Source organism: Phyllobates terribilis, unplaced genomic scaffold (assembly GCF_046119375.1).
Source record: "Phyllobates terribilis strain yellow unplaced genomic scaffold, ASM4611937v1 Scaffold_3__8_contigs__length_932513732, whole genome shotgun sequence".
Taxonomy (NCBI): Eukaryota; Metazoa; Chordata; class Amphibia; order Anura; family Dendrobatidae; genus Phyllobates; species Phyllobates terribilis.
The window spans coordinates 404,928,105-404,955,282 of NW_027362763.1; the positions used below are offsets into that span (position 1 = coordinate 404,928,105).

General features: G+C 42.7%; 1 protein-coding gene across 5 annotated transcripts in view; it reads left to right on the top strand.

Moving 5' to 3' along the window:
• The first annotated feature begins 2,317 nt into the window (after window positions 1–2,317).
• SENP6 (SUMO specific peptidase 6) overlaps window positions 2,318–27,178 on the top strand; it is a 94,549-nt gene continuing 69,688 nt past the window's right edge. For 3 of the 5 annotated variants that reach the window (XM_073675585.1, XM_073675586.1, XM_073675589.1), the window contains exons 1-5: window positions 2,319–2,747; window positions 16,028–16,121; window positions 23,371–23,434; window positions 24,892–25,034; window positions 26,170–26,274. In XM_073675585.1, coding sequence (XP_073531686.1) covers window positions 2,714–2,747; window positions 16,028–16,121; window positions 23,371–23,434; window positions 24,892–25,034; window positions 26,170–26,274 — 440 coding nt within the window. In that variant the 5' untranslated portion in view covers window positions 2,319–2,713. Of the gene's footprint in view, window positions 2,748–16,027; window positions 16,122–23,370; window positions 23,435–24,891; window positions 25,035–26,169; window positions 26,275–27,178 lie in introns of all 5 variants that reach the window. The other 2 variants (XM_073675587.1, XM_073675588.1) reach the window with 2 other exon arrangements.

Below are 27,178 nucleotides of genomic sequence, written 5' to 3' on the forward strand. Positions count from 1 at the left end.
TGAAGCACGGCCAGTGTAATACAGGGATATTACAGCAACAATCTTCATTACAGTACAGTCTCATAAAGCAGGCACAGTAACGTCAGTCTCTTCAGTAGCATAATTCTGCACAGATTAGATGTCTTTGCAGCACACTTTTATGCATACACAACCACAGGGTTTTCCTTCACAAGGACACAATAGTGCACAGCATTCTTTATCCTGCATGGAGATGGAGGGGGGAGGGTTTGATGAGGGAGATGATCCCTGTGACACAATTCCTTCCAGTCGTTATCTTCCTGCCCAATAATACTCTGCACTGTTAGTTCAGGGAGTTTATCTGACCTTTGTTTAGTTTCTCTCCTGATCTGAATCCTGTTCAGTTGCCTTCTGTCAGATACAGATAACACACTACTTTTCTCTTTGTCTTTAGCCAGACTACAATAACAAGTTCCCCACAATCCCTCTGAGGCTCTGCTAAAACACTCCCTGTCTCCTGTGACTGTGTTAACCCCTCTTGTTGCTGGATGCTTCTGAAGCACTACACTTCCTGTCTCCTGTGCTTGTGTTATTTGTAAGGCTATGTGCCCAGGATGCAGATTTGAAGCAGAAATTTCCTGAGCATGTCTGCATATCCTTGGCAGAAAAAAACACATGCAGAATTTACATGCATTTATGCGTGCGTTTTTTTCAAGCGTTTTTCCAAGCGATTTTGAGCATCACTTGGAAAAGTGGCATGGATTTATATTGTGTGACCAACTTAGAGCAAATTTCTACTATCAAATGCTGCATCTAAAGTAAAAAAAAAATGATTAAAAAGTAAAAAGAAATAAAAAAACCTTATATTCACCTCTCCGGCGGCCCCTGGTCTCCTCCCGGCCTCGTTGTCTCTCTCCTCGGCGGCCCGCGGTGTACTGGCAGAACCTGTGGTGACATCATTTAGTCAGCTGATGGTCACGCGACTGTGGACGTCAGCGGTCAGGTGATGGTCGCGTGACCATCAGCTGACTAAATGACGTCACTGCAGGTCCTGCCAGTACACTGCGCGATGCTGAGGAGAGGACGCGAACCGGAGGAGACCGGGGGCCGCCGGAGAGGTAAGTATGAATATATATATATTTTTACTTTATAATTCTATTTTTACTTGCAGGTACGATGGTACCCGGCTCGGATGAGAGTCTCCTCTTCTCCAGACCTGGGTACCATCCACACATTGAACCGCATAACATCCACATGTATACATGCAGATATTATGCGGTTCAATGCAAGTCAATGGGCGCGATTTCACCGTGAAATTGTGCCCAAATTGGTTGTGCTGTGGATTTTTCCGCAATGATAATCCGCAGCGGGAATTTCTACAGCACATGCACAGCACATGCGGACTATCATTGGGATACATCCCAGACCTCAACAAGCGATTTTAATGCGCTTCTGCGGTGGAAATGCATTAAATCCGCATCGCACCTGCTGGATGCTTTGGAAGCAACAACACTACTTCTGCATGTCACATAGGTGCTAATTGTGGGGTCTGTATTCATTTAGGGTGATGGAGAGGGACACAGGTGCTAATTGTGGGGTCTGTATTCATTTAGGGTGATGGAGAGGGACACAGGTGCTAATTGTGGGGTCTGTATTCATTTAGGGTGATGGAGAGGGACACAGGTGCTAATTGTGGGGTCTGTATTCATTTAGGGTGATGAAGAGGGACACAGGTGCTAATTGTGGGGTCTGTATTCATTTAGGGTGATGGAGAGGGACACAGGTGCTAATTGTGGGGTCTGTATTCATTTAGGGTGATGAAGAGGGACACAGGTGCTAATTGTGGGGTCTGTATTCATTTAGGGTGATGGAGAGGGACACAGGTGCTAATTGTGGGGTCTGTATTCATTTAGGGTGATGAAGAGGGACACAGGTGCTAATTGTGGGGTCTGTATTCATTTAGGGTGATGGAGAGGGACACAGGTGCTAATTGTGGGGTCTGTATTCATTTAGGGTGATGGAGAGGGACACAGGTGCTAATTGTGGGGTCTGTATTCATTTAGGGTGATGAAGAGGGACACAGGTGCTAATTGTGGGGTCTGTATTCATTTAGGGTGATGGAGAGGGACACAGGTGCTAATTGTGGGGTCTGTATTCATTTAGGGTGATGGAGAGGGACACAGGTGCTAATTGTGGGGTCTGTATTCATTTAGGGTGATGGAGAGGGACATAGGTGCTACCTATGAGTCCCATGTATGTGAGTCCTGTACAATGGACGGACAGAGGTCTCCCTATGCTGGCCGCCTCTCCTAGCTGCCCACAGGTTGCCCGGGGTTGGCTTTTCATGAGGGTGTACACTGAGCCTGGCAGGCAGAGGTGCAGTCACACAGTGTATGGCGGCAGCCCCACTCCGGGCCTCACACCAGCTCCATCACTGAGGCCGGAGCACAGGGACGTGTGGTGTCGTGCACAGCAGCCAGTGGCTCCGGGGCAGGTGGCGCTGCTGGCTCCGTAGCCATATTCCTGGCTGCAGTAGTCCCGGCCTCGTCCCCCTCCCGGCTCCGTAGATGTGTGTGTGTCAGGCTCCTCCCATCACTCCAGCCGCGGCCTCCTGCATCCTCTCCCTGGCTGAGGCCTGCCTGCCTTCCCGGCCTCAGTGCTGCTGGTGACGCCGTTGTCTGTGTGCAGGCCCCGCAGCGACTCAGACCCTCGCGCCTTCCCGCTCCTCGGTGCCGGTCATGGAGTAAGGTGGAAGATGGCGGGCGGCGGAGAGAGCCGCTTTCTGGAAGGTGAGAGCTGGGCCTGGCGGTGTGCGGAGCCCGGGGATAGTCTGTTATGGCGCTGTGTGCACAGTGGCTCCTCTGGGCAGTCTGTGGATATATTATATATGAGCAGTGTGTGTAATGTATATATGATATGTATAGCTGTGTATAATGTATATATGAGCAGTGTGTGTAATGTATATCTGTACACAGTATATATGCTATATAGTGTATATGTGCAGTGTGTTATGTATAATGTGTACAGCTGTGTATAGTGTTTATGTATAATATATACCTGTACACAGTATAGAGGATGCTATATAATATGCACAGCTGTGTGTATGATCTGTATGTACAGGTGTATATGTGATATAAATTATGTGCAGTAGTGTGTATATAACATGTATGTACAGTGCAGAGGTATATTTGTATGTGTACAGCTATACTGTGAGTGTATATATCAATGCACACTGTATAGAGGTATATGATATATATGTACAGCTGTGCATGTAATATGTACAGTCTATGAAGGTATATATGATATTATGTACAGTGTATAGAGGGATATGTATTTACAGTAATGTATAGTGTGTGTAGATAACTTTTTGTTATCACCCCAATGTATTCAGCCGGTGCCCACAAGGGTTTTTGTAATTACCTTTAGTTGTCCTTTTTGCCTGTGAGCGGCTCTATCAGGCAGTTCGTGACCCCTCCCCACGAGGGGGGGATGCTGGGGGCTTGTTGGAGAGGGCGTGTTGGATGCTGGGTGTGACACGCAGGGTAACCCCGCCCACAGCGCTGAGACACCCCAGGTTGCAGCTGGAACTTGACTTGACATCAGCGTATACCAGAGTCGGCTGCAGCCGGGGGTCACGTGATACCTGTGAGCGGCCAGCTATAGCGCCACTCGCAGGCAGAAACAGCAGAGGGAGGTAATTAGAAAAACCCTTATGGGCACCGGCTGAATACATTGGGGGATAATAAAAAGTAGTGGACAACTTTAATTATAGAAGTTGTCCACTACTTCATTGATGCCCTATCCATAGGGCATCAATGTTTGATCGGCCGGCACCCCCGCCGATCAGCTGTTATCGGTGGCCGCCAACCAGAAGTGTTTACTTGCGGCACTTTGCTTCCTATCTGTAGTGGTCGCTGCAGGGTACTGCACATCCGCTTCCTATTCAGTTCAATGGGAGGCGGTTGTGTAGTACCCCGCAGCGACCACCACAGCTAGACTGCCATGCGCCGCAGGTAAGCACTTCCGGCCTGCGGCCACTGACACAAATAACAGCTGATCAAACATTGATGCCCTATCCTACGGAATGGGCATCTATGTAAAAATAATGGATAACTTCTTTAAGTCCCCGCTAATGTGATGGCTGGAACTGTTACTCTTAGGTGCAGCTGTGATGTTAGGTGGTAGTGATGATGCCACTCGCAACTGTTTTTCCAAATTTGTGTTGGTCGGGAGTGCTATCGACTGTTTGCAATAACTTTTGAAAAGAACTTGTAAGTTGTTCCACACAGATGTGTATTACACTGCGTTTCTCCTCACTTTGGAAAATCCATCATATTACATTTAAAAAACTCAAGCAGTAGGAAGTCTGCTATATACATCACATAGGAGGCACCGAAACTGCTCTATATACAACACATAGGCACTGAGACTGCTCTATATACAACACATAGGAGGCACCGAGACTGCTCTATATACATCTCATAGGAGGCGCCGAGACCGCTCTGTATACATCACAAAGGAGGCACCGAGACTGCTCTGTATACATCACAAAGGAGGCGCCGAGACTGCTCTATATACATCACATAGGAGGCGCCGAGACTGCTCTATATACATCACATAGGAGGCGCCGAGACTGCTCTGTATACATCACATAGGAGGCGCCGAGACTGCTCTGTATACATCACATAGGAGGCGCCGAGACTGCTCTGTATACATCACATAGGAGGCGCCGAGACTGCTCTGTATACATCACATAGGAGGCGCCGAGACTGCTCTGTATACATCACATAGGAGGCGCCGAGACTGCTCTGTATACATCACATAGGAGGCGCCGAGACTGCTCTGTATACATCACATAGGAGGCGCCGAGACGGCTCTGTATACATCACATAGGAGGCGCCGAGACGGCTCTGTATACATCACATAGGAGGCGCCGAGACGGCTCTGTATACATCACATAGGAGGCGCCGAGACGGCTCTGTATACATCACATAGGAGGCGCCGAGACGGCTCTGTATACATCACATAGGAGGCGCCGAGACGGCTCTGTATACATCACATAGGAGGCGCCGAGACGGCTCTGTATACATCACACAGCAGGCAGACGCTGGGGCACAGACAGAACAGGAGACACTGGCACTTCTATCTTCATCGGTTGGACGACGCTCTCTAAAGGCCCTGTCACACATAACGAGATCGCTAGCGAGATGATTAGTGCGTCACGGTTTTGGGATCGCTGGAGAGTCGTTTCGTGATCGCTGGGGAGCTGTCAAACATGCAGAACTTCCCAACGATTTTGGCCGCCCCAGCGATCTAACTAACGATCTCGGCGGTCGTTGGGACGCTTTCACACAGCAGCTATTTCAACGATCCACACCTTGATAGGGACAGTACTGTGTCACAAAGGCGTGCATAAAATCACTTTTCCGCGCCCCCTCATCTCGGATTGGTGGACGCTACTGCGTTCTGATTGGGCGGCCTTGGTTTAACATCGCTACTGCGTCTCCGGTCAGATGGGATCGCTACTGCGTCTCCGGTCATACGGGAACACTAGTGTGTGCATTATTCCTGTACAGATGTATGGATGTCCATATATTTATATGAATATATATATATATATAGAGATGTAAATGGCCATTTATGTGTATGCATATTTGTATGTTTGAGAGTATGTATGTGTATATATAGTTATCTGTATACGTATGTGTATATATCTATGTACTTAAAAATATGTATCAGTACATGGATGAATCTGTTTACATACGAGTACACGAATGTATGTATGTATCTATACGCATGTGTATACATATGTATGTATGTGTGTGTGTATATATATATATATATATATATATATATATATATATATATATATATATATATATATATATATGGACTGCTTACTGTGGTGACTACTGCTACTACTGAAAGAATGAGAAACAAAGCTTTTGCATAGTAGAACACACAGTTTATTAGACACATCAGTACAGAAATGTCAGTAGTGTAGAAACATGAGTAGTTGCCCACTATAGGTTCTGATGCTGCCAAGGAACAGCATCAGGACCGTTAAAATACTGGCAGTAGTTGTTGCAGCAGGTCTTCGCATCATGGGTGTTTCTGCCATGTCCCACTGGTTGAAGGCCTGCAATTGCAGGATCGTTTGCACGCCATTCACCGAGCTCCACTTCCCCATTGGCTCGGTCCACAGAGTCCACGAAGCCAGGCGGACAGTACGTAATTGCATCACGTCAACGAAGAAAGTTGTGAAGCATGCAACAGGCCAAAACAACAGTGTCTATTGATTTAAGCTTCATGTTAATTGGCGTGTGAAAACCTCTGAAGCTGTTGGCCAGGACAGCGTGTCAGAAAACGTGCTGTGTGGGTGTGTGTGCACGAGACCCCTAAAATATCTGCCCATGCAAAACATATATATACAGATAGAAGCCAAGCCCTCCCCCCCTGAACAGCAATGATAGCAGATAATTGGTAGATGTCCTATAAATGATTTAAAAATGGAAACTCATTTGAGACCCCAAACAATACCTACCTCGCTAAAGATGTCTGATTTCTTCAAAGTGGAGTCACAGCCAGAGAACGCTGGTGGGATCCGAAAAACAAGGACGCAGTAGCGACCACCAATCGGGGACGAGGGGCACGGAAAAGTCCAATTTATGCACGCCTACGTGTCTCAGTTCTGAATCGCTAACGAGGTCGTTGATAAGGTGTCAAATACAGCGATGCACACTGTCCAGCGGGAGCGCAACGACCCAGGAATGGTCCAGGAAGCTTTGTAACGATCAGCGATCTCACAGCAGGGGCCTGATCGTTGCTACCTGTCAGACATAACGAGATCGCTAGCAAGATCGCTATTGCGTCACGGAAACCGTGACGCATCAACGATCTCGCTAGTGATCTTGTTATGTGTGACGGGGCCTTAAGTACGTCCTGGCACTGGCCAGGGTCAGCATGTAATCATTCATTGTATGTGCCTACTCGCTGTATAAAGAGCAATTAAAGGGTTGGTTGACGCCCCGAACACTACCTGGGGGCCTGAGAACAGTCATCGTGTGCCATAGGTTCCCCACCCTTAGTATAGAGGTATATGATATGTAATATATACAGCTATGTACAGTGCCCAGCATAAATGAGTACATCCCCTTTGAAAAGTAAGATTTTAATTAATATCTCACTGAACAAAAGAACAATTTCCAAAATGTTCACAAGACTTGAGTTTCATAGAACCTTTTTTAACCTATAACATGAAAGTAAGATTAGAGGCTGTCCACTACTATAGAGAATGCCCCCGTCAATTTAAAAGGTGGAAATAAGATTTATTTGTAAATGCCTCCCTTGGTCATTGTTGCTTGTCAGCAGTGCTATTGCTGACTGCTCACCAGGCAACTCGTGACCCCGGCTACAGCCAGGTGTGACCCAGTGATGCGCACTCCTCCTCCCCCCTTCCCAAGTGATTGACTGTTGGCGGAGTTTCACCGCAAGTCGCAGTCCAGCGTCCACTTCCCCTCTCCTGCATTCATTGGGAAAGCGTGCAGTGGATGCTGGGCTGTTATGTGCGGTGAAACTCCGCCCACAGCCCAACAGTCAGGGGGGTGCGCAGCACTGGGTCACACTTGGCGGCAGCCGAAACTTGACATGACATCAGCGGATGCCCGAGCCGGCTGCAGCCGGGGTCACATGATGCCTTGTGAGCGGCCAGTGATATTGCGCTCATAGGCAAGAATGACCACAGAAGGCATTTACAAAAAATCATATTTCCACCTTTTAAATCGATGGGGGCATTCTCTATAGTAGTGGACAACCTCTTTAATAATATAACTTTCATTACAAAATCTTCAGTTTTACTCAAATAATTTAATGGGAAATGAATACACCCCACCTCAGAAACGACTACATCTAGTATTTTATATGACCTCTCTGATTTTCAAGGACAGCATTAAGTTTTCTAGGCATGGCATGAACAAGTTGGCAACATATTGCAACATCTATCTTTTTTCCATTCTTCAAGAATGACCTCTTCTATAGCCTTTATACTGGATGAAGAGTGATGCTCAACTTCTCTCTTCAGAATTCCCAATTGGTGTTTGATTGGGCTCAGATCAGGAAACATACTTGGCCGCTGAATCACTTTCACCCTGTTCTTCAGAAGTGTAAAACAGTGGCCTTAGATGTGTGTTTTGGATAATTGTCATGTTGGAAAAGTGCACGTCTAGGGCTTGGAGTCATTGTAGCATCTTATCTTTCAAAATAGAGCATTACATCTGGAATTCATGATACCGTCAATGAAATGTAGCTCCCCAACACCAGAAGCACTCATACAGCCCCACATAAGGACACTGCCACCACTGTAGGTACCATGCATTTAGAAACAATGCACGTTTACCAAGGGCACAGAGTGATTGTAGCCGAGGTTGCACTACATTTTTCACAATGGGGTAAAAATACTCCTGTTAGCAATTTTGAGGAGTATTTTCAGCCAAGGAGGAGTACTTAATTTTCAGTAACTCAAATTTATAGTACACAGATAAAAATAATACGAAAGCCTGCCTCACTATTTATGCAGGGAAATATAATTTCAGTGCCCCTGCCTCTGATGCGGGCTCACATCTTTCCCCGCACATAAGGGCTGATTTAATCAGCCATCAAGTGCCTCTAACAGCCACGGGTGGATTGGAGCTCCGCACGCTTCTGTTAACCAGGTAAATGCTGCTGTCAACACATTTAACATATGCTGGCGAGGAGCGCATCATTCTATGCTCCCATCGGTACGCGTGATGCGATTGCGGGGTGCCGATGGGTTGTTATGACAGCGGGGAGTCTGCTGATGACCCCTGTGCCTGTCATTACAAGCCCCCTGTGAACGCTGGTGGTCATAGATCATAATTTTAGCTATACATAGCAGTGCTATGGATAACACAGGCGATCGACTATCGCAGCTTCAAGTCTCCTAAGGGGACTATTAAATTCAACAATTTTTTTTTAAAAAAATATGAAAAAAACACGTTCAAATCACCCCCTTTTGCCCATTAATAATTAAAATAAGAAATACACATTTGGTATCGCTGCATTCAGAGATGTCCGATCTATCAAAATATAAAATTAATTAATCCGATCGGTAAACAGCGTAACGAGAAAAAAAAAATTGAAAACGAAGAATTATGGTTTTTTGGCCGCTGCACTGCAACATTGCAATAAAATACAATAAGAGGTTGATCAGTGCGGGTCCCAGCAATGGGACACCTACAGCAAGTTATCACGTATTCTTTGGATAGATAGGAACTTGTTCTCACTTCACAACCCAAGCAACATTAGATAGCTGACGGCCAGATGATTGTAACAGCTGACAGTTATCTACCCAACTCTCTCATACAGGAACACTTGGCCGAGCGCTTGTGTTCTCTGGCGGTGGCTTATTTTCAGGGAGAACAAAAGGTTCAGCCTCATCTGTTGAGGGGCAGTAGGTAGGCCTCATACACATTAGCCTATTGGATGATCCCGCTGACTTTAACTAACTTGGTCACACTATATAAATCCATGCCGGTTGCATGGATTTATATAGTGTGACCAAGTTGTCAAGCACTTTCCAAGTGATGCTAAAATCGCTTGGAAAAGCGCTTGATAACCCGCATGCAGAAATGCATGCAAAAACACTTGACAAACGCTTCTACCTGGCGGGAAAAACGCATGTAAAATACGCATGCGTTTTTCCTGCCAGGGAGATGCGGAAAAAATCTGCAGCATTTCTGCATCGTGGGCACTTAGCCTAAGAAACTACTGTTATTCAAATTCCATTAAAACGTTTTCCATAGTCCACACAACAGAACAGTATAGACGTCGAGACCCCCCTGGACTATGCGTTTCGACACGTGTAGTGCCTTCTTCAAGGTCCAAGCCAAGTTGAGCAATAGATACAGATCACAATATAATATATGATATGTGCCATACCTGTACCTATACAGGAAATAACCAGAAATAATTTTTGTTAGGGTAAATTAGAATAGGGATAAAATTAAAACGTATAGGAACATAACAAGCTATGTAGTTGGGAAATAATAAAAAAAAAACTTCAAAAAACAAAAACCCTTTTCTGTTCCCTTCTTTTTAGTTGTTTATTGCACTATGGTCCCATACTAGTATTGTGTAATTAGATCTAACCTGTTATTTAAACCATGTGGGATACATGTGTCTAACAAGAAAATCCACTTTCTCTCTTATAACACCAATTTATGTATATTACCACCTCTGGCAGGTTTAAACACCTTTTCTATACCCTTAAATGAAAAGGAGCCTAAATCCCTATCATGCTTAAATGCAAAATGTTTGGATACAGCAGAGTAACCCGCCACTGGGAGGTTAACAGAATCTGAAAGGTGTTTCCTAATCCGTTTTTTCAAATCGCCCATCGTGCATCCAACATATTGCAAATTGCAAATATCACATTGAATCAAATATATGACAGATTCAGTGTTGCAATTAATAAAGTTCTTTATGGGGAATTCTTTACCATTAGCGCCGGATTTAAATTTGTTATCCTTTCTAGCAAAACTGCAGCATTTGCATAAGTTGGCTCCGCACTTATGAAGCCCACTGATACTAAGCCAGGTATTTTTTAACCCTATCCACAAATATACTGGGGGACAATAGGTCCCTCAATGGGGTAGCTCTTTTAGGTACATACTGCATGTCATTTTCATCCAGTATCAGTCGCAGATTACTGTCTTGATAAAGCATGGGGATGTATTTCAACAAGCTCTTCTTTACTTGTGTAAATTGGGGGCTATATTTTGTAGTGAAAATTATCATCTTTTTGTTGGTGGCTTTTTTATCTATGTTTTTATCAGATATGTCGCCATTAATCCTGTTTTTGTCAAGTAGGGTAGACCTATCCCTATCATTAGCTATCTGTTGGGCTCTATCTAGACACCATTTAGCATAACCTCTTAGCTAGGCGAGTACATACTTTACTACTTTCCTCCTGGAAAATCCTAAGACTGGAACTATTCCTTTTAGTTCTTATAAGTTCACCTACGGGTAAGTTCTTAATCACATGAGGAGGATGTAGGGAGGACGCCATCAAGATGAAGAAGGATCAGTATGTAACCAAGTCACATAACTGTATAAAAAGTAGGATAGACGCAGAGACTCTTGGAAGCAAATATGGTCAGAAGATCACCAATCTGAACAAATGCATATAAAAATTGTGAAACCATTTCAGAGAAATGTTCAACGTAAAATTGAGAACATCCCACCATTTACAGTACATATCAAAAGATTCAGAGATTTGGGAGAAATCCTAATGCGCAAAGGACAAAGCCGATAGTATTTAATGCCCATGATCTATGGACCCTCAGGTGACACAGCATTAAAAATAGGCATGATTCGGTCATGCGAATCACTGGGCTCAGGAACGCTTCCAGAAATCATTGTGAACACAGTTCATCGTGCAATCCACAAAAGCAAGATAAACTCCATCATGCAAAAAAGAAGTTATATATCAACACTGCTGTTTTCTTGAGACCAAAATGTATTTATAGTTGATTGAGGAAAAATGGGAAACTATTCGGTGGTCAAATGAATCAAAATGTGAAATTCTTTATGGGAATGCTAGAAGCCGTGTCCTGCCAACTCAAAAGGAGTGGGACCATCCTGCTTGTTATCAGCGCACAGTTCAAAAACCTGCATCTGGTGATATGGGGCGGCATTAGTGCCTATGGCATGGTAACTCAGGTTATGTGCCCACGATCATCTATGGCCCCGACGCAGAACAGCCGAGCAACTTCTGCCCTCATTATGCAAATGAGCGACCGCGATTTTTTTTGTTTTTAACATACTGAAGTTTCCTCATTGTCTATGGGGAAAGTCCACATGTGGACCCACAAGAGAAATTAACATGCTGCAGATCTGAAAGACTTGCCACATGCCAGTTTCTGCAGGTGATCACAGAGATCACCTAGTAGACATGGGATTGATAGAAAACCTATCGACTATGCTGTAACATCTGGCCGCTGCGGGTTTGACGCTGCATAAACCCGGAGCGTCAAACCCGCAGCATTTCCTGATCGTGGGCCCATACCCTTACACATCTTGAACGGCACAATCATTGCTGAGCTTTATGACAGCTTTGGACAATGGAAGGGAATGCCTTACATACATGTATTTAAGCAAGTCAATCCTAAACCATATACTGCAGTCATCACCAACAGCATGACTTCAGAGAAGAAGAGCTCGGATGATGAGCTGGCCGCCTGCAACCCAGACCTTTAACCAATAGAAAAGATTTGGCACATTATGAAATGAAAAACCCGACAAAGACGACCCAGGACTGTTCAGCCGCTAGAATCCAAATCAGACAACATTCTTCTCCTAAAACTCCAGCCATTGGTCTCCTCACTTCCTAAACGTTTACAGACTTATAAAAAGAAGAGGGGATGCTACACAATGATAGACATGACCTTATCCAAACTTTTTTGAGACGTGTTGCTGCCATTAATTTCTAATTGAGTTTTTTTTAAATGAAATGTCTTTTACCTACTGATCTGTGTTCTATGTTCTATTGTGAATAATATAAGAGATTTCCAAATCATTACATTTTTGATTTTACATTTTACACAACTGTTTTGGAATTGGGGTTGTAGACGTTCTGCCTCTAGTTATCTGTAAGTTCTGCATGTGTGCTTTTAAATGGTCTTCTATGTAGCTGTGACTACTCCCTCATACTTTCTATATACAGTGGTGTGGAAAACTGTTTGCCCCCTTGCTGATTTCTTTTTCTTTTGCATGTTTGTTACACTTAAATGTTTCATATCACAAAACAAATTTAAATATTAGACCAAGATAACACAAATAGACACAAAATGCATTTTTTTTTAAATTAGGGTCTTTATTATTAAGGGAAAAAGAAATCCAAACCTACAGGGTCTTGTGTGAAAAAATGATTGCCCCATTCTCCCTTAAAACATAAATTAACTGTGATTTATCACATCTTTGGGAAGCGTAGTTCAATTTCCCTTGCCACACACAGGCCTGATTACTGCCACACCTGTTCTCAATCAAGAAATCACTTAAAGCGCACCTGTCAGCTGGATTGTGCTCAGTAAACTACATACACTGTCAGGTGGGTGACATTGCACTGATTAAAATGATACCTTGGTTGATGAAATCCATCCTGTGGTTGTTGTGTAATCTTTATTTTCAGTTTGGAGATAATGATATGCTTATGCTCCGTGGCAGCCTGTGGGGTCGGCTCTGTCTTGTGCTCTGCTTACATATTCATCTGTATGCTCTTATGACAGGTCACTGTGCCTTCACTGACCTGCCTCCTATTTTACATAATTAATCTAGTAGTGCGGGGCTAGGTAAAATAGGAGGCAAGTCAGTGAAGGCACAGTGACCTGTCATAAGAGCATACAGATGAATTAGTAAGCAGAGCACCAGATAGACTACACCGTCCCACCCTGAAGCACGAGCATATCATTATCTCCAAAGTGAAAGTAAAGATTACCCAAGAACCACAGGACAGATTTCATTAACCAAGGTATCATTTTAATCAATGTAATGTCGCCCACCTAACAGTGTATGTAGTTTCCTGAGCACAATCCTGCTGACAGGTGCGCTTTAAATAGGACCTGCCTGATAAAGTGAAGTAGACCAAAAGATCCTCCAAAGCTAGAGATCATGCTGTGATCCAAAGAAATTCAGGAACAAATAAGAAACAAAGTAATTGAGATCTATCAGTCTGAAAAAGGTTATAAAGCCATTTTTAAAGCTTTGGGACTCCAGTGAACCACAGTGAGTGCCTTTATCCACAAATAGCAAAAACATGGACCAGTAGTTGAACCTTCCCAGGAGTGGCTGGCCGACAAAACTTACCCCAAGAGCGCAGCGACGACTCATCCAAGAGGTCACAAAAGACCCCACAATAACATCCAAAAAACTGCAGGTCTCACTTGCCTTGGTTAAGGTCAGTGTTCATGGCTCTACCATAAGAAAAAGACTTGGCAAAAAATGGCATGAATGGCACAGTTCCAATATGAAAAACACTGCTGAGCAAAATGAACATGAAGGCTCGTCTCAGTTGTACCAGAAAACATCTTGATGATCGCCAAGACTTTTGGGAGAATACTCGGGACTGACGAGACTAAAGTTTAACTTTTTGGAAGATGCATGTCCCATTACATCTGGTATAGAAGTAACACAGAATTTCGGAAAAGGAACATCGTACCAACAGTAAAATATAGTGGTTGTAGTGTGATGGTCTGGGGCTGTTTTGCTGTTTCAGGACCTGGAAGACTTGTTGTGGTAAATGGAACCATTAATTCTGCTGTCTAACAAAAAATCCTGAAGGAGAATGTCCGGCCATTTGTTTGTGACCTCAAGCTGAAGCGCACTTGGGTTATGCAGCAGGTCAATGGAGGAAAACACACCAGCAAGTCCACCTCTGAATAGCTTAAGAAAAACAAAACTAAGACTTTGGAGTGGCCTGGTCAAAGTCCTGACCTTAATCTGATTGAGATGCTGTGGCATCGGATGCTGTTCATGCTCAGAAACCCTCCAATGTGGGTGAATAACAACAATTTTGCAAAGATGAATGGGCCAAAATTCCTCCAGAGCTTTGTAAAAAAACTCATTGCCAGTTATCGCAAACACTTGACTGCAGTTGTTGCTGCAAAGGGTGGTCCAACCAGTTATTAGGTTTAGGGGGCAATCCCTTTTTCACACAGGGCCCTATAGGTTTGGATTTCTTTTTCTCTTCATAATAAAGACCTTCATTTAAAACTGCATTTTGTGTTTACTTGTGTTATCTTTGTTTAATATTTAAATTTGTTTTGTGATTGGAAACATTTAAGTGTGACAAACATGCAAAAGAATATGAAATCAGGAAGGGGGCAAACACTTTTTCACACCTATGTATGTATTCTTTCAGTCAAGCCTTAGTGGATGTACCTAGATAGCTAACAAATTACGATATTTTGCGGATTATAACACACACCCCAAATTTTGAGGAGGAAAATAGGAAATGTTCTTTAAATAAAACAGTGGTGCGTGTTATAATCCGCTTTTACGGTAGCTTACCTGGGATGCGGTGGAGCAGGATCCTAGGTGGCAGGGTCGCTGCTGCAGGAAGCTAGTCGAGGCAGTAGATGCTGCGGGCCCCATGCTGGTAAGAGGTGGTGTACGGCGGAGGCAGGAGAAGGGCGATGTCTGCAGGCTCCAGGTTGGTAAGACGAGGTGTGCAGGGGCTCCGCCAACATTTTGTGAAAGCCCGGACCTTCGCACCTTCCATACTTTCTAATGCGGTGGACTCTGGGGAAAATGGCCACCAAAGGCGGCTCATGCGCAATTGAGATCTCAGAGACCCCGCACCGCCTACCATCCCGTCCTATTTGTCTGGAGCCCGCAGCCATCGCCCCACTCCTGCCTCTGCTGCCGCCAGAAGCTTCCGGCAGCAGAGACCCTGGGACCCCGCTCCCCAGCAGCTACAATTCGGATTTGAAGACTTTCCTCCCAAATTTGGGGGGAGGTGGGGAGTGCATCTTATAATCCAAAAACTACATTAATAATTATAATTACCACTTCCTCTCTTGGAATAGTGGGGAAGTAATAATCTGAAACCGCCTCCAGTGACTGATCTGACATCTAATATTGGATGTCGGCATAGTGCCTTTTATGGACAAGGAGGTTGAGATTCAATAGCATTGCCTACCCCGTCCATATAGTGGCGCCAAGATGAAGAGGGGTATCACAGACAACAGTTGTTCTGTGGCATTCTGTGTAGATTTAGCATTGTCACCCAAATTGAGAATGGAGGCATATATTCGTAGGCGCAACCCCTTTTTTTCTGGTCCTTGTGGCTAGGCAGAGAATGATGGTAGCCAGGTAGCAATAAACTGTTATCGAATATGGGAATCTGCAATGTGATATCTTTACATGACTTGCCTTGCATCGTTTAGTACATAATGGGGACGTCATAGAGGGTTATTGTTTCAGTTTGTGATCCTCTAAACTGTTCCGTCTATCCATGCTGTTTGTGACATGAATTGGCTGTGCTTTCTTCTAGCTTTGGAGAGAGCACAATCCAAGAAAGATGCCGGTTTTAGAAATGACTGGAGTTTTGAAAACCTGAACGAAAGTGAAGATACTGTTGAAAAAGAGTAAGTACGGTCCTTTGGATAATTGGAAGTGATAAGAATATCTTTTCTAGTTTTTACTTCTTGTTGCCAGTGTATGGCTGTCCCTGTATCTTATTTTCCCAAGTCAATCTTTCTGAAAGGGGTTGTCCAGAATTGTAATATTTTTGTCCTATCTTTAGGGTAGGTCATCATTTTTAGATTGCTGGATGTCCGACACTTAGTACCTCCACTGTTCAGCTATCAGCAGGTCCTGTAATGGTCAAAAAGTAAATGGTGAACAGAGCTGTTTATTTATTTTACTCACTTTTATATAGCACCATTAATTCCACAGCGCTTTACAGACAGTATGGGCACTGTCCCCATTGGGGCTCACAATTTAAGTTCCTTATCAGTACGTCTTTGGAGTGTGGGAGGAAACCCACGCAAACATGGGGAGAACATACAAACTACTTGCAGATGTTGTCCTTGGTGATTTGAACCCAGGACTCCAGTGCTGCAAGGCTGCAGTGCTAACCACTGAGCCACCGTTCTCCTATTGTGTTGTAGCCGTTCTTGCATACTTTAGCTCAGTCCCTATTCACTTTAATGGGGCTCAGCTGTGTACCCCAAAAAATGGCCAATACACAGTCGTACACAATTTACTTCAGGCTGCAGCAGTACTAAACACCTGATGTGCTGGGGTGCTAAGTCGATCTGATATTGATCTAGCATAATGAAGGGACATAAATATCAAATACCTGGACAACCCTTTTAGCAGAACACAACCTAATGCATGCCAGTAGTAGGATTATAATTTCTACAGTGCATCTTGAGTTTTGATGAAGTTCTTCATTTGTTAGGAGTGTTATATGGAAATGTGGACTTTTTATTTTTACTATTATGGTATGTTCCCACATGACAGATATGTTGTGGGGGTTTCTGCCACTGTATCATTTATCTGAGCGGATTTTGCAGAAATTCATCCATATGCTACAAACAAGTCCCATTCAGTTGAATGAAATAGCTATTTATTTGGAGAAACGTCTGTAATTTAGCTCAGGATTTATTGTCTGTATATGATATAATGTCTATAAGGCTGTGTGCCCACGATGCTTTTTTTAAGCTTTTCCTCAGCGGCAAAAACGCTGCAGAAACGCTTAAAAAACGCATGGTAGAAGGCCTGCAATGTTCCCCAATGATAATCCGCATGTGCTGTGCACATGCTGCGGAAATTTCCGCTGTGGATTATCATTGCGGAAAAAAACGCAGCACTACCAATTATTTTGCGGAAGTGCTGCGTTTTCGCCGCCATTGACTTGCATTGGAACGCATGGAATCCGCATCACTGTATAGGTAGATGCGCATTCCATGCGTTTCAACATGCGGATGGTACCCGGGTGTGGAGGACAGGAGAAATGCCTATTTCTTAAACATTCCTCACATGTAATAAAGCTGTCAAACAGTCGCAAATCATGCACACGGGAGCGATTTAACCATATCACCGAGCAGCTGTAAATACTCGGAGCTCGGCCCGAGCATACTCGGACAGAACATACTCGCTCAACCCTAGTGGTGACTAAATGGCATTGTGTTTGACCAAACCCCATCAGATGTCAGTGATCTTTCATCAGTGTTTGTATGCCAAAACCGGGAGTGGAACTTACAGCGAGAAACTATAATTGAAAGATTGACACCTGCTCTGTGTTTTGGAGACACCACTGGTTTGAGCATACAAACGCTGTTAAAATTCACTGATGTCTGAATGAGCCCTTACTATGGCCGCCTAGTCTAAGAATTTAATTTGTGGCCCTTTCTGAGTAAATCGGGTGTTAGGATGACAGATGGGCTCCTGTTTTAATGGGTGGTATCAAATGAACCACTTGATCCCAGCTGTTTGTCCCCTTAGATGCTGTGTTCAATAACTTCCATGGCATCTGATTTGTTTCAGAAAGTGGAGTCTTCTACTGTAAGTCTGTTGGTGACCATATCAGTATAGAGGAGGTCACCCAGGTCTACCGTGTTTGTGCTCAGGTTAGGCCCTGCCAGAGGTCGTTTTTAGAGTTATTTTACACTGATGGGCCTAATACAGTGCATTACATAAGTTCTGTGATGTATTAGGTAAGGGATCAAGCGATTGCAATGTTGTAGTTAAAAGTTCAGTTACGAGTTAGGATTTTAAATTTTATAAAGGGAAAAATATTCACAGAAAAGTGTTATGGGTTTTGGAGTATAGTAAATATTTTTTTTCTATTTTTATTTTTTTAACCATTAGTAAAACATAAAACTAAATAATGAAAACATAGTCAGTTGTGCTCAAAAGTTTACATACCCCGGCAGAATTTTTCCTTTCTTGGCCTTGTTTCAGAGAATATGAATGATAACAAAAAACTTTTTCTCCACTCATGGTTATTGGTTGGGTGAAGCCATTTATTGTCAAACTACTGTGTTTTCTCTTTTTAAATCTTAATGACAACCTAAAACATCCAAATGACCCTGATCAAAAGTTCACATACCCCAGGTCTTAATACCGTGTATTGCCAACTCTAACATCAATGAGAGCTTGAAGTCTTTTGTGGTAGTTGTGGATGAGGTTCTTTATTTTCTCAGATGGTAAAGCTGCCCATTCTTCTTGGCAAAAAGCCTCCAGTTCCTGTAGATTCCTGGGCTGTCTAGCATGAACTGCTAGATCTCCCCAGAGTGGCTTAATGATATTGAGGTCAGGAGACTGAGATGGCCACTTCAGAACCTTCACTTTGTTCTGCTGTAGCCAATGACAGGTCGACTTGGCCTTGTGTTTTGGATCGTTGTCATGTTGGAATGTCCAAGTACGTCCCATGTACATCTTCCGGACTGATGAGTGCAAACTTGCCTCCAGTATTTGCTGATAATGTGCTGCATTCATCTTTCCTTCAACATTTACCAAGTTTCCTCTGCCTTTGTAGCTCGCACATCGCCAAAAATCAGCGATCCACCTCCGTGCTTTACAGTAGGAATGGTGTTCCTTTCATCATAGACCTTGTTGACTTCTCTCCAAAAGTAACGTTTATGGTTGTGGCCAAACGTTCATCACTCCAAATTACCTTATTCCAGAAGTTTTGAGGCTTGTCTCTGGGCTGTTTGGCGTATTGTAGACGAGATACATTGTGGCATTTGCGCAGTAATGACTTTCTTCTGGCGACTCAACCATGCAGCCCATTTTTCTTCAAGTGTCTCCTTATTGTGCATCTTGAAACAGCCACACCGCTAGTTTTCAGAGAGTCCTGAATTTCAGCTGATGTTATTTGTGGGTTTTTCTTTGCATCCTGAACAATTTTCCTGGCAGTTGAGGCCTAAATGTTTGTTGGTCTACTGGACCATGGTTTGGTTTTTACAGAGCCCCTGATTTTCCATTTGTTCCAATCACAGTTTAAACGCTGCTGACTGGCATTATCAATTCCTCGGATATCTTTTTGTATCCCTTTCCTGTGTTACACAGTTCAACTACCTTTTCCCGTGGATCCGTTTTGCTTCCCCCATGACTCGCAATGCAGAAACGTCAGTGGCTGGATGAAAGATGCAAGAGTCTGTCTGGATCCCAGAAACTCACTCAGCTATTATGCACACACACTGATTACAAGCAAACAGGACTCAGATGAGTATGTTACGTTTAGTAGCCATTCAAACCCATTTGTGTCAAATTCTGTGCATGTTATCAGGCCAAAATCACCAAGGTATGTGAACTTTTGATCAGGGTCATTTGGATGTTTTTGGTTGTCATTAAGATTTAAAAAGAGAAAACACAGTAGTTTGACAATAAATAGCTTCACCCAACCAATAACCATGAGTGGAGAAAGTTTTTTGTTATCATTTATCTTCTCTGAAACAAGGCCAAGAAAGGTAAAATTCTGCCGGGGTATGTAAACTTTTGAGCTCAACTGTATGTATATGTAGGTTGCCACAATGGTATCAACTCTGAGGAAAAAAATAACAGAAATTCTACGTAATATGTACCTCAAAGTAGTGCTAAAAATTCTACTCATCCCATGAAGGACAAGCCTTCACACAGCTATATTGCCAGAAAAATACAAAACTTGAACAATGAAAAAAAGAATGCTTGGCATTTTCTTTAATTTTTTTTCATTTTGCTCCAGGAGCCATAATAATTTCTTTTTATGCTGCCGTATTCAGAGAGACATGCATTTTTCAATTTTCCCACCATCTGAGCTGCATGAAGGCCTTTTCTTTTTTTTCATCACAATGCATGTAGTTTTCAGTGGCATCATTTTCTGGTACAAATTACTTTTTTGTTTTGAAGGTAAAATAAACCGAAAACCTCGGGAATTCTGGATTTTATTTGTTTGTTTTTTTAAACACTGTTCACTATTTAGGTTCATTGATATTGATAGATAGAGATATATATATATATATATATATATATATATATATATATATATATATATATATATATATATATATATATATATATATATATATATATATATATATATATATATATATATATTAAGGAAACCTGTCATGTTCCCCAACGCTATTAACTTGCAGATATGAGCTTAATCTGCAGGTTAATTGCATTCCAAAGCTGTGTGACTACTAGGAGGCTACTAGGAGGAAATTAACGTTTTCTCCTAGCTGTCTCTGGCTTTCAGTCATAGACGTGCGGGCGACTTGACTTGACTTGACCCCCTGCTCAGTATACCGTGAGTGGTGGCTATGAGCGCACCCCCAGCACATTGAGTCAGCAGTGCATAAGTGCAGAGCCAGCTGTCAGTCAGTGTGCCAGGACATGCTTACAGCTGCTGCTCACTATATACTGAACGATGACTGAAAGCTGGAGGCTGCTGGCAGGAACAAAGTTCATTTCCTGCTGATAGCTGTGCTTTCAGTGCATTGGCAGCTCATCCTTGGAACTCTATTAAAGGGAATCTGTCGGGTGATTTTTAGATGGGATACTATTGTTATCCTGAAGTAGTGCTTGGTCTGCCCTTTTGAAATATGTAAAATCTGCACGGGGAAATGAAAAGGTGCATGCACAGACACAGGGAGTATCTCGCATGCGAGAGATTTTTACTATTAGTGATGTTGACGGCAGGGGTGGCAGAGAATAGGGGCGTGGCTAAGCCTGCATAATCACATTTCATTACCATATGCAGTACTGGCCGGTGCCCAACCATCATTGACTTGACTAGGTAAACCAGCTGCATGTGATATGTTTAGAAGGTTACAGCAAGAAAACCAAAGTAGGTACAATAATACAATTTACATGTTCTGAAGGGGCTGCCCAAGCACTATTTCAGGAAACCATTAGTTTCCTATCTAAAAATCACATGATGGATTCCCTTTAACCTGCAGATTAACCCCATATCTGCAGGTTAATGGCATTTGGACACAACGGGTTCCTTTCTACTTCATTCTGCAGGTCTTTTTAATAATGACTATACCAAATCTTTATATCTTTTACAACAAAATATATTTTTATTTATTTTGAATGGTTCCTTTTTCCAAGACTCCTAAATTCATTTTCCCGTGGACTGAGTTACATGAGGGCTTATTTTTGGCAGGACCAGCTTAGTTTTTGATCATTTTTTATTTCTTTACTTGTGAATCTCGATGAGCAAAAACCAGTCATTCTGACATTCTTTTTTTCCTTGCAACGTTCATTCAATAACTTTTTTTTTTCTTTACTTTACTATTTATCAGTCACATATAGGGTCTTGAACATGCAATCCTATGATTAAATAGGTACTACACTACTTACCAGGGCTGTGGAGTCGGTAAGCCAAACCTCCGACTCCTCAATTTCCATGACTCCGACTCCCTCATACATGGCTCATGTTTGAGTGATAAATTTACTGTAGCACAGATTCATCTCGGCTAAAAGTCTAGAGCCTTAGATCAGGAATAGGACAGACATTTATAGGACATTTCATAACTTTCCCAAATTCTTATGAAAAAAATATTCCCCACAAACTGCATTGAACTACTGTACCCAATTTATTATATATTTTAGGAGTCGGAGTTGATCCATTTTATACCGACTCCACCAAAATGGGCTCCGACTGTCTCCACAGCCCTGCTACTTACAGTATATAGTGCAGTGCTTTACCCTGATCAAGTCAGTGATTGACGAATATTCTATAGACGTATCCTATTAGACCCTGCTTCCAGTGAAATCTAGTAGGCCATAGTGTATGTCAGGCGTCATATAGCAACCCATCCATACCTCATGATTGCGCTGTGGGGGGACAAAGGCGATGCGCTACCTCTGCCAAACTCGTGCTGCTGTCGACAGCGGCATTTACGGGGGGGATAAACTGCTGGGATCAGTGTGAACATTGTTCCTAGCAGTTACAGCAGAAGCTGCTCGGTGTGATCAGCATGATGTACATATCGGCCATGGAGCACAACTGACGTGTGCTCAAGACTGATAAGTCATATGGGGTTAACGACTTGCGAGGCTCTATGGAAAGATAAAACAACATCCTAAATGGATGCGATGGACAACTACATACCTTTTTTGACAATTTATGAATATACAACAGCTGCAAGGAGGTTATGTTCTCCCCTGCATTTGAGTGGGTTTCCTATGGGTGCTCCTGTTTCCTCTCACACTTCAAAAAAATGTCTTGAGAAGTTAATTGACTTCTTGCGAACACTGACTTCTAGTGAGTATTGGGGGATTCGCTTACTGCCATGTTCTGCAACTGTTCATAAAATATTGGAGCTGGAGTTTCATTTCCAGTTCTCTCTTTCACTTGTTTTGGTAAATGTTTCCTAGTGATGTTCTGACGTGGTCCCTTTCATTTCTAAGTAGAGAACCATAACACAGGGACATGGCTACTCAAACTGGGTCATGGCTGTGAACAATCCAGGCCTGGGTGTCCTCTATTATTATTATCGGGGACCTGTCTCATATATTGGGACAGATGGTTCTAAGCAATGTTTGCCTTACGTCTCAGGTAATGTTTACAACTTTTTTTTTAAACTGCATTGTGACGTTACTTAGCGGTATAGCTCTAGTAGATGGAACCATAAAGTTGAACTCCAGGCAGGGTCACTATATACATACCACTGTACCAATGATGAATGGCACCTCTGTTTCTCACCAGTAATCACCAGTCTGCATTCTTGTACAGGCCTTAGTAAGTGAGCTCACTAATAGCCAGGCAGAGGGTCGGATTAACACATTACTGCCCATTAAACCAAATCATCCTCTCCTGGCTTTTAGGTGTCTTATACTTTTAGCTTACTTTTGTGTTTTATGCATATTCCATATTTTTTTTTGTGATTGTAGTGAAGTTAACTTGCTCACTATAGAAGATGATGATGGGGTCAACTCAAAAGCTGCAGAACAAAAGGCAAGTATCCGGTTTTTGTGTTGTAGCATGGTAAACCCTCATGTACTTTACACTGGTGTAATACTGAACTGTGTGGTCAGGATCCATAGACAGCTATGGCCCTACACTACGTCAACATGTAGTGCAGATTTTATACAGAGGACACTGATTTGTTTTCCCTCAGAGATTCAAAACCCAAGACAAAAAGAAAATGTGCAAATACCCTGCAGTAAATAAATAATGTAAATAGCAATAGTGCATGAAAATAATATAGAGTACTTGGTTAACTTAATTTTGATTAAAAAAAAAGTAAAAGTCATCCCACCATGTCAAGGTGACCCTATTCGGGATGGTCCTATTTTCTAGTATTAAAACCTTACCATGTGTCTAATGACTTACGTGTGAATAAGGGCTGAGAAGGACCGTAATGTCCAGCTCAAAGAAAAGGGAGGCCATACCCTTATTTGCACAGAATACAGAAACCAAAAGCAATGAGTTGCAATATAAGTTGGTGTGCATGTAGCGTGTAGGCACATTTTCACACTGGCCACTAAACCCAAGACAAAAAGAAAATGTGAAAATACCCTACAGTGAATAAATAAATAGCAATAGTGCATGAAAATAATATAGGGTGCTTGGTTAACAACATAATTTTGATCTGAAAAACGTAAGCCATCCCACCACGTCAAGGTGACCCTGTTCGGGACAGTCCCTCACAGATTCATACAGACTGGTATTTTACCTCTCTCCTTCACATACAAACGAGCACATTTATCAAGCTAAATGAGCCAGAATTCTGGCATAGCTTGCACCATGAAACTATCTGTCATGACTTGCACTATATTTATTATGTGTTTTAGACACTTTTTATGACTTTTCCAACTGAAAGACGTGGCTTAACATATGTCACTGCACTATAATTGAAGTGCACGCTTTTGAAGCAAAGTAAGTTAACTGATAGTCTAGTTAGGCTTATCCCATCTATCTAAAAATTTGACAGATTTATCAATTGGCATGAACCTAAGTTTGAGCTGACTAAAGGCCTCCATATACATTAAACTAACGTTGGCCAAACCCACTGATATCGGCGGGCTCGGTCAACAGTCTAATGCCCCTGGCGTGTCCAATTTTGGACTGCTGGTTCTTTTTGTTCTATGTTAGGTAAGCCATTGAAGAGATATGTATGGGGACTTTAGCATGATACCGTTTTAATAAATATGCCCCACAGTTTTTTCTATTTTGGCACATTTTGAAGGTTTTTTGTTTTCCTAGAGATTTACAAATTCTAAAGAGAAGCCTTTGGGAGTAACCTCCTACCCAGATCATGCTGTTTATCATTTGTGTGTGGTAAATATATGATTACAGCATGTGGATTATTATTATATCATGTCTATTTTGCGCATGCATCAATGCCCTGTGCATGCACACTAAACATTTTTTTATGCATTTCCTTTTAATATATTCTTTTATTTTTACAGTCCAGTCAACTACGGTCCAGAAGTGTTCATGGTACCGGGGACTCTTATAGGACATATGAGAAAAGAGGCAAACCACTTCACTTAAGACCTAGTAAAGGCAATGCAACAGGAATGAATATGCTAGGAGCAAGCAAGAAACTGGGGTGAGCATTATGATAATACTTGGCCTATATGTGTTTTATTGCATGTAGCAGATTTGCTTATCTCTATCATAATTCTGGTTAGATTACTTAGAATATACTTCCAATATGTGTTTTAGAATGTGACATCTGCCGTGCATGTGAAACCAATAGGAAACAACGCCCAGTAATATGCACCACCCTTCTAGCAAAATAATTTCTTGATTATTTTAGGTATAGAATTATAAGGATTGTCTCATCTTATTACATTGGTGAAATTGTGCTTGTGAAAATGAGCAAGAATGGAGTGATTTTTAATGCAAATGGTTACAACTCATTGCCAAGGTTACTGGCCACCTCGTAGGTGGTCTTTATCATACGTAAGGAGCACACCCTTGAAAGCTGTTTGCTTTACAGCTTGCAAACTATGCTCTGAGCCTGGCCGGATCTCTGGATCCAGTTAATTACAGCGTCCCCATAGTCATCAAATGCTGCAGAATTAAGCTGACTCTGCTAGCAGCATCGGAGAGCATACAGTGGGAGCCACGTAGCGTGAACGTGAGACAACCTCTTTAAGCTCAAATGAATCCTGCTCGAAGATCAATTCTTTGCATGTCTGTTGCACAGCACCATTGAATGCAGTCGGTCTAATCTGAAAGTTCAGCAGTATAAAAAGTGACATTCTGCTGGCTTCATATGAGTATGGTGACAAATGGGGCTTCCCTCACATCCATTCAATATATCAAAGCCATGTCCAGCCTAAGGCCACATTCAAAGACAACTGCATTAATGAAAAGTGTCTACATGAACGGCAACTTGTCCGTTAGGAACAGAGACTGGGGTCTTGCTAGTCATTTCTCCACTTGACATAGCCTATGAAATTTTCCTTAAAACGAATCTATCAAATATTTATGCTGCCCAATCCGAGTGCAGTATAAAATGGGGGCGGAAAAACTGATTCCAGCAATGTGTTACTTATTTGTCTTCTTGCTGTAGTTTTAATAAAATAACGGTTTTATCTGCTGCAGCTCTGCTAGTCCTCTGAACAACAAGCTCCTGATTTGCTAGACCTCTCAGTGATAACTTATATATTTGGAAATGGTACTGCCTCTCTATATATAAGACATATTGCAAGCTCATTTTTTTTTCCCTTTCACAGGGAGAATGCCCAGAACATTCCCCAATCTCCGGGGACTATTGTGCAGGGAAGGTTATTTCATCACATAAATATCACTCAGACAGGCTTGAAAACAGCTGCACAGAGGTAGGTTGGGAACTTTGGGCCTGATTCATTATTGCATTTGATTTTATTTTCACATTGTCTAATTTTTGGCGCTTTTAGCCTTAATTTTATTTGTGCCAAATTCTTCTTTTAATTTGCGCCTTTTTAAAGAGAACCCATCATCCAGATTTAGCATGTTAAAGTAAAGACATGGCCATAATGGCGCTGTTATTCAGATTAAATAGATGCCTTTAGTGAAGAAATCCACTTCTTGGTTGTTCTTAAACCCATTCATGACATGACGTATATTTGTCTTATGTCGTGTCCCTGACTTTTGATGCAGGCTCCGACGCAGAGCCCATATCTTTCCCCGCACATGACGGCTGATTTAATCAGCTATTATATGCCTTTAACAGCCATGGGTGGATCAGAGCACTGACAGCAGGATTTTCACGCTTCGGCGGAAGCGCACCATTCCGGCCTCCTATCGGCGCCCCTGTCACCTGATCGTGGGGTGCTGATAGGGTGTAATGACAGCCGGGGGTCTGCAGAAGCAGGGCTGTGGAGTCGGTAAGCCAAACCTCCGACTCCTCAATTTCCATGACACCAACTCCAACTCCCTCATACATGGCTCATGTTTAAGTGATAAATTTACTGTAGCACAGATTCATCTCCGCTAAAAGTCTAGACCCTTAGATCAGGAATAGGACAGACATTTATAGGACATTTCATAACTTTCCCAAATTCTTATGAAAAAAATATTCCCAACAAACTACATTGAACTACTGCACCCAATTTATTATATATTTTAGGAGTTGGAGTCGGTCCATTTTATACCGACTCCAACTCCACCAAAATGGACACTGATTCCACGACTCCCGACTCCACAGCCCTGTGCAGAAGACCCCCGTAGCTGTCATTACAATACTCCTGTGAAAGCCTGCTC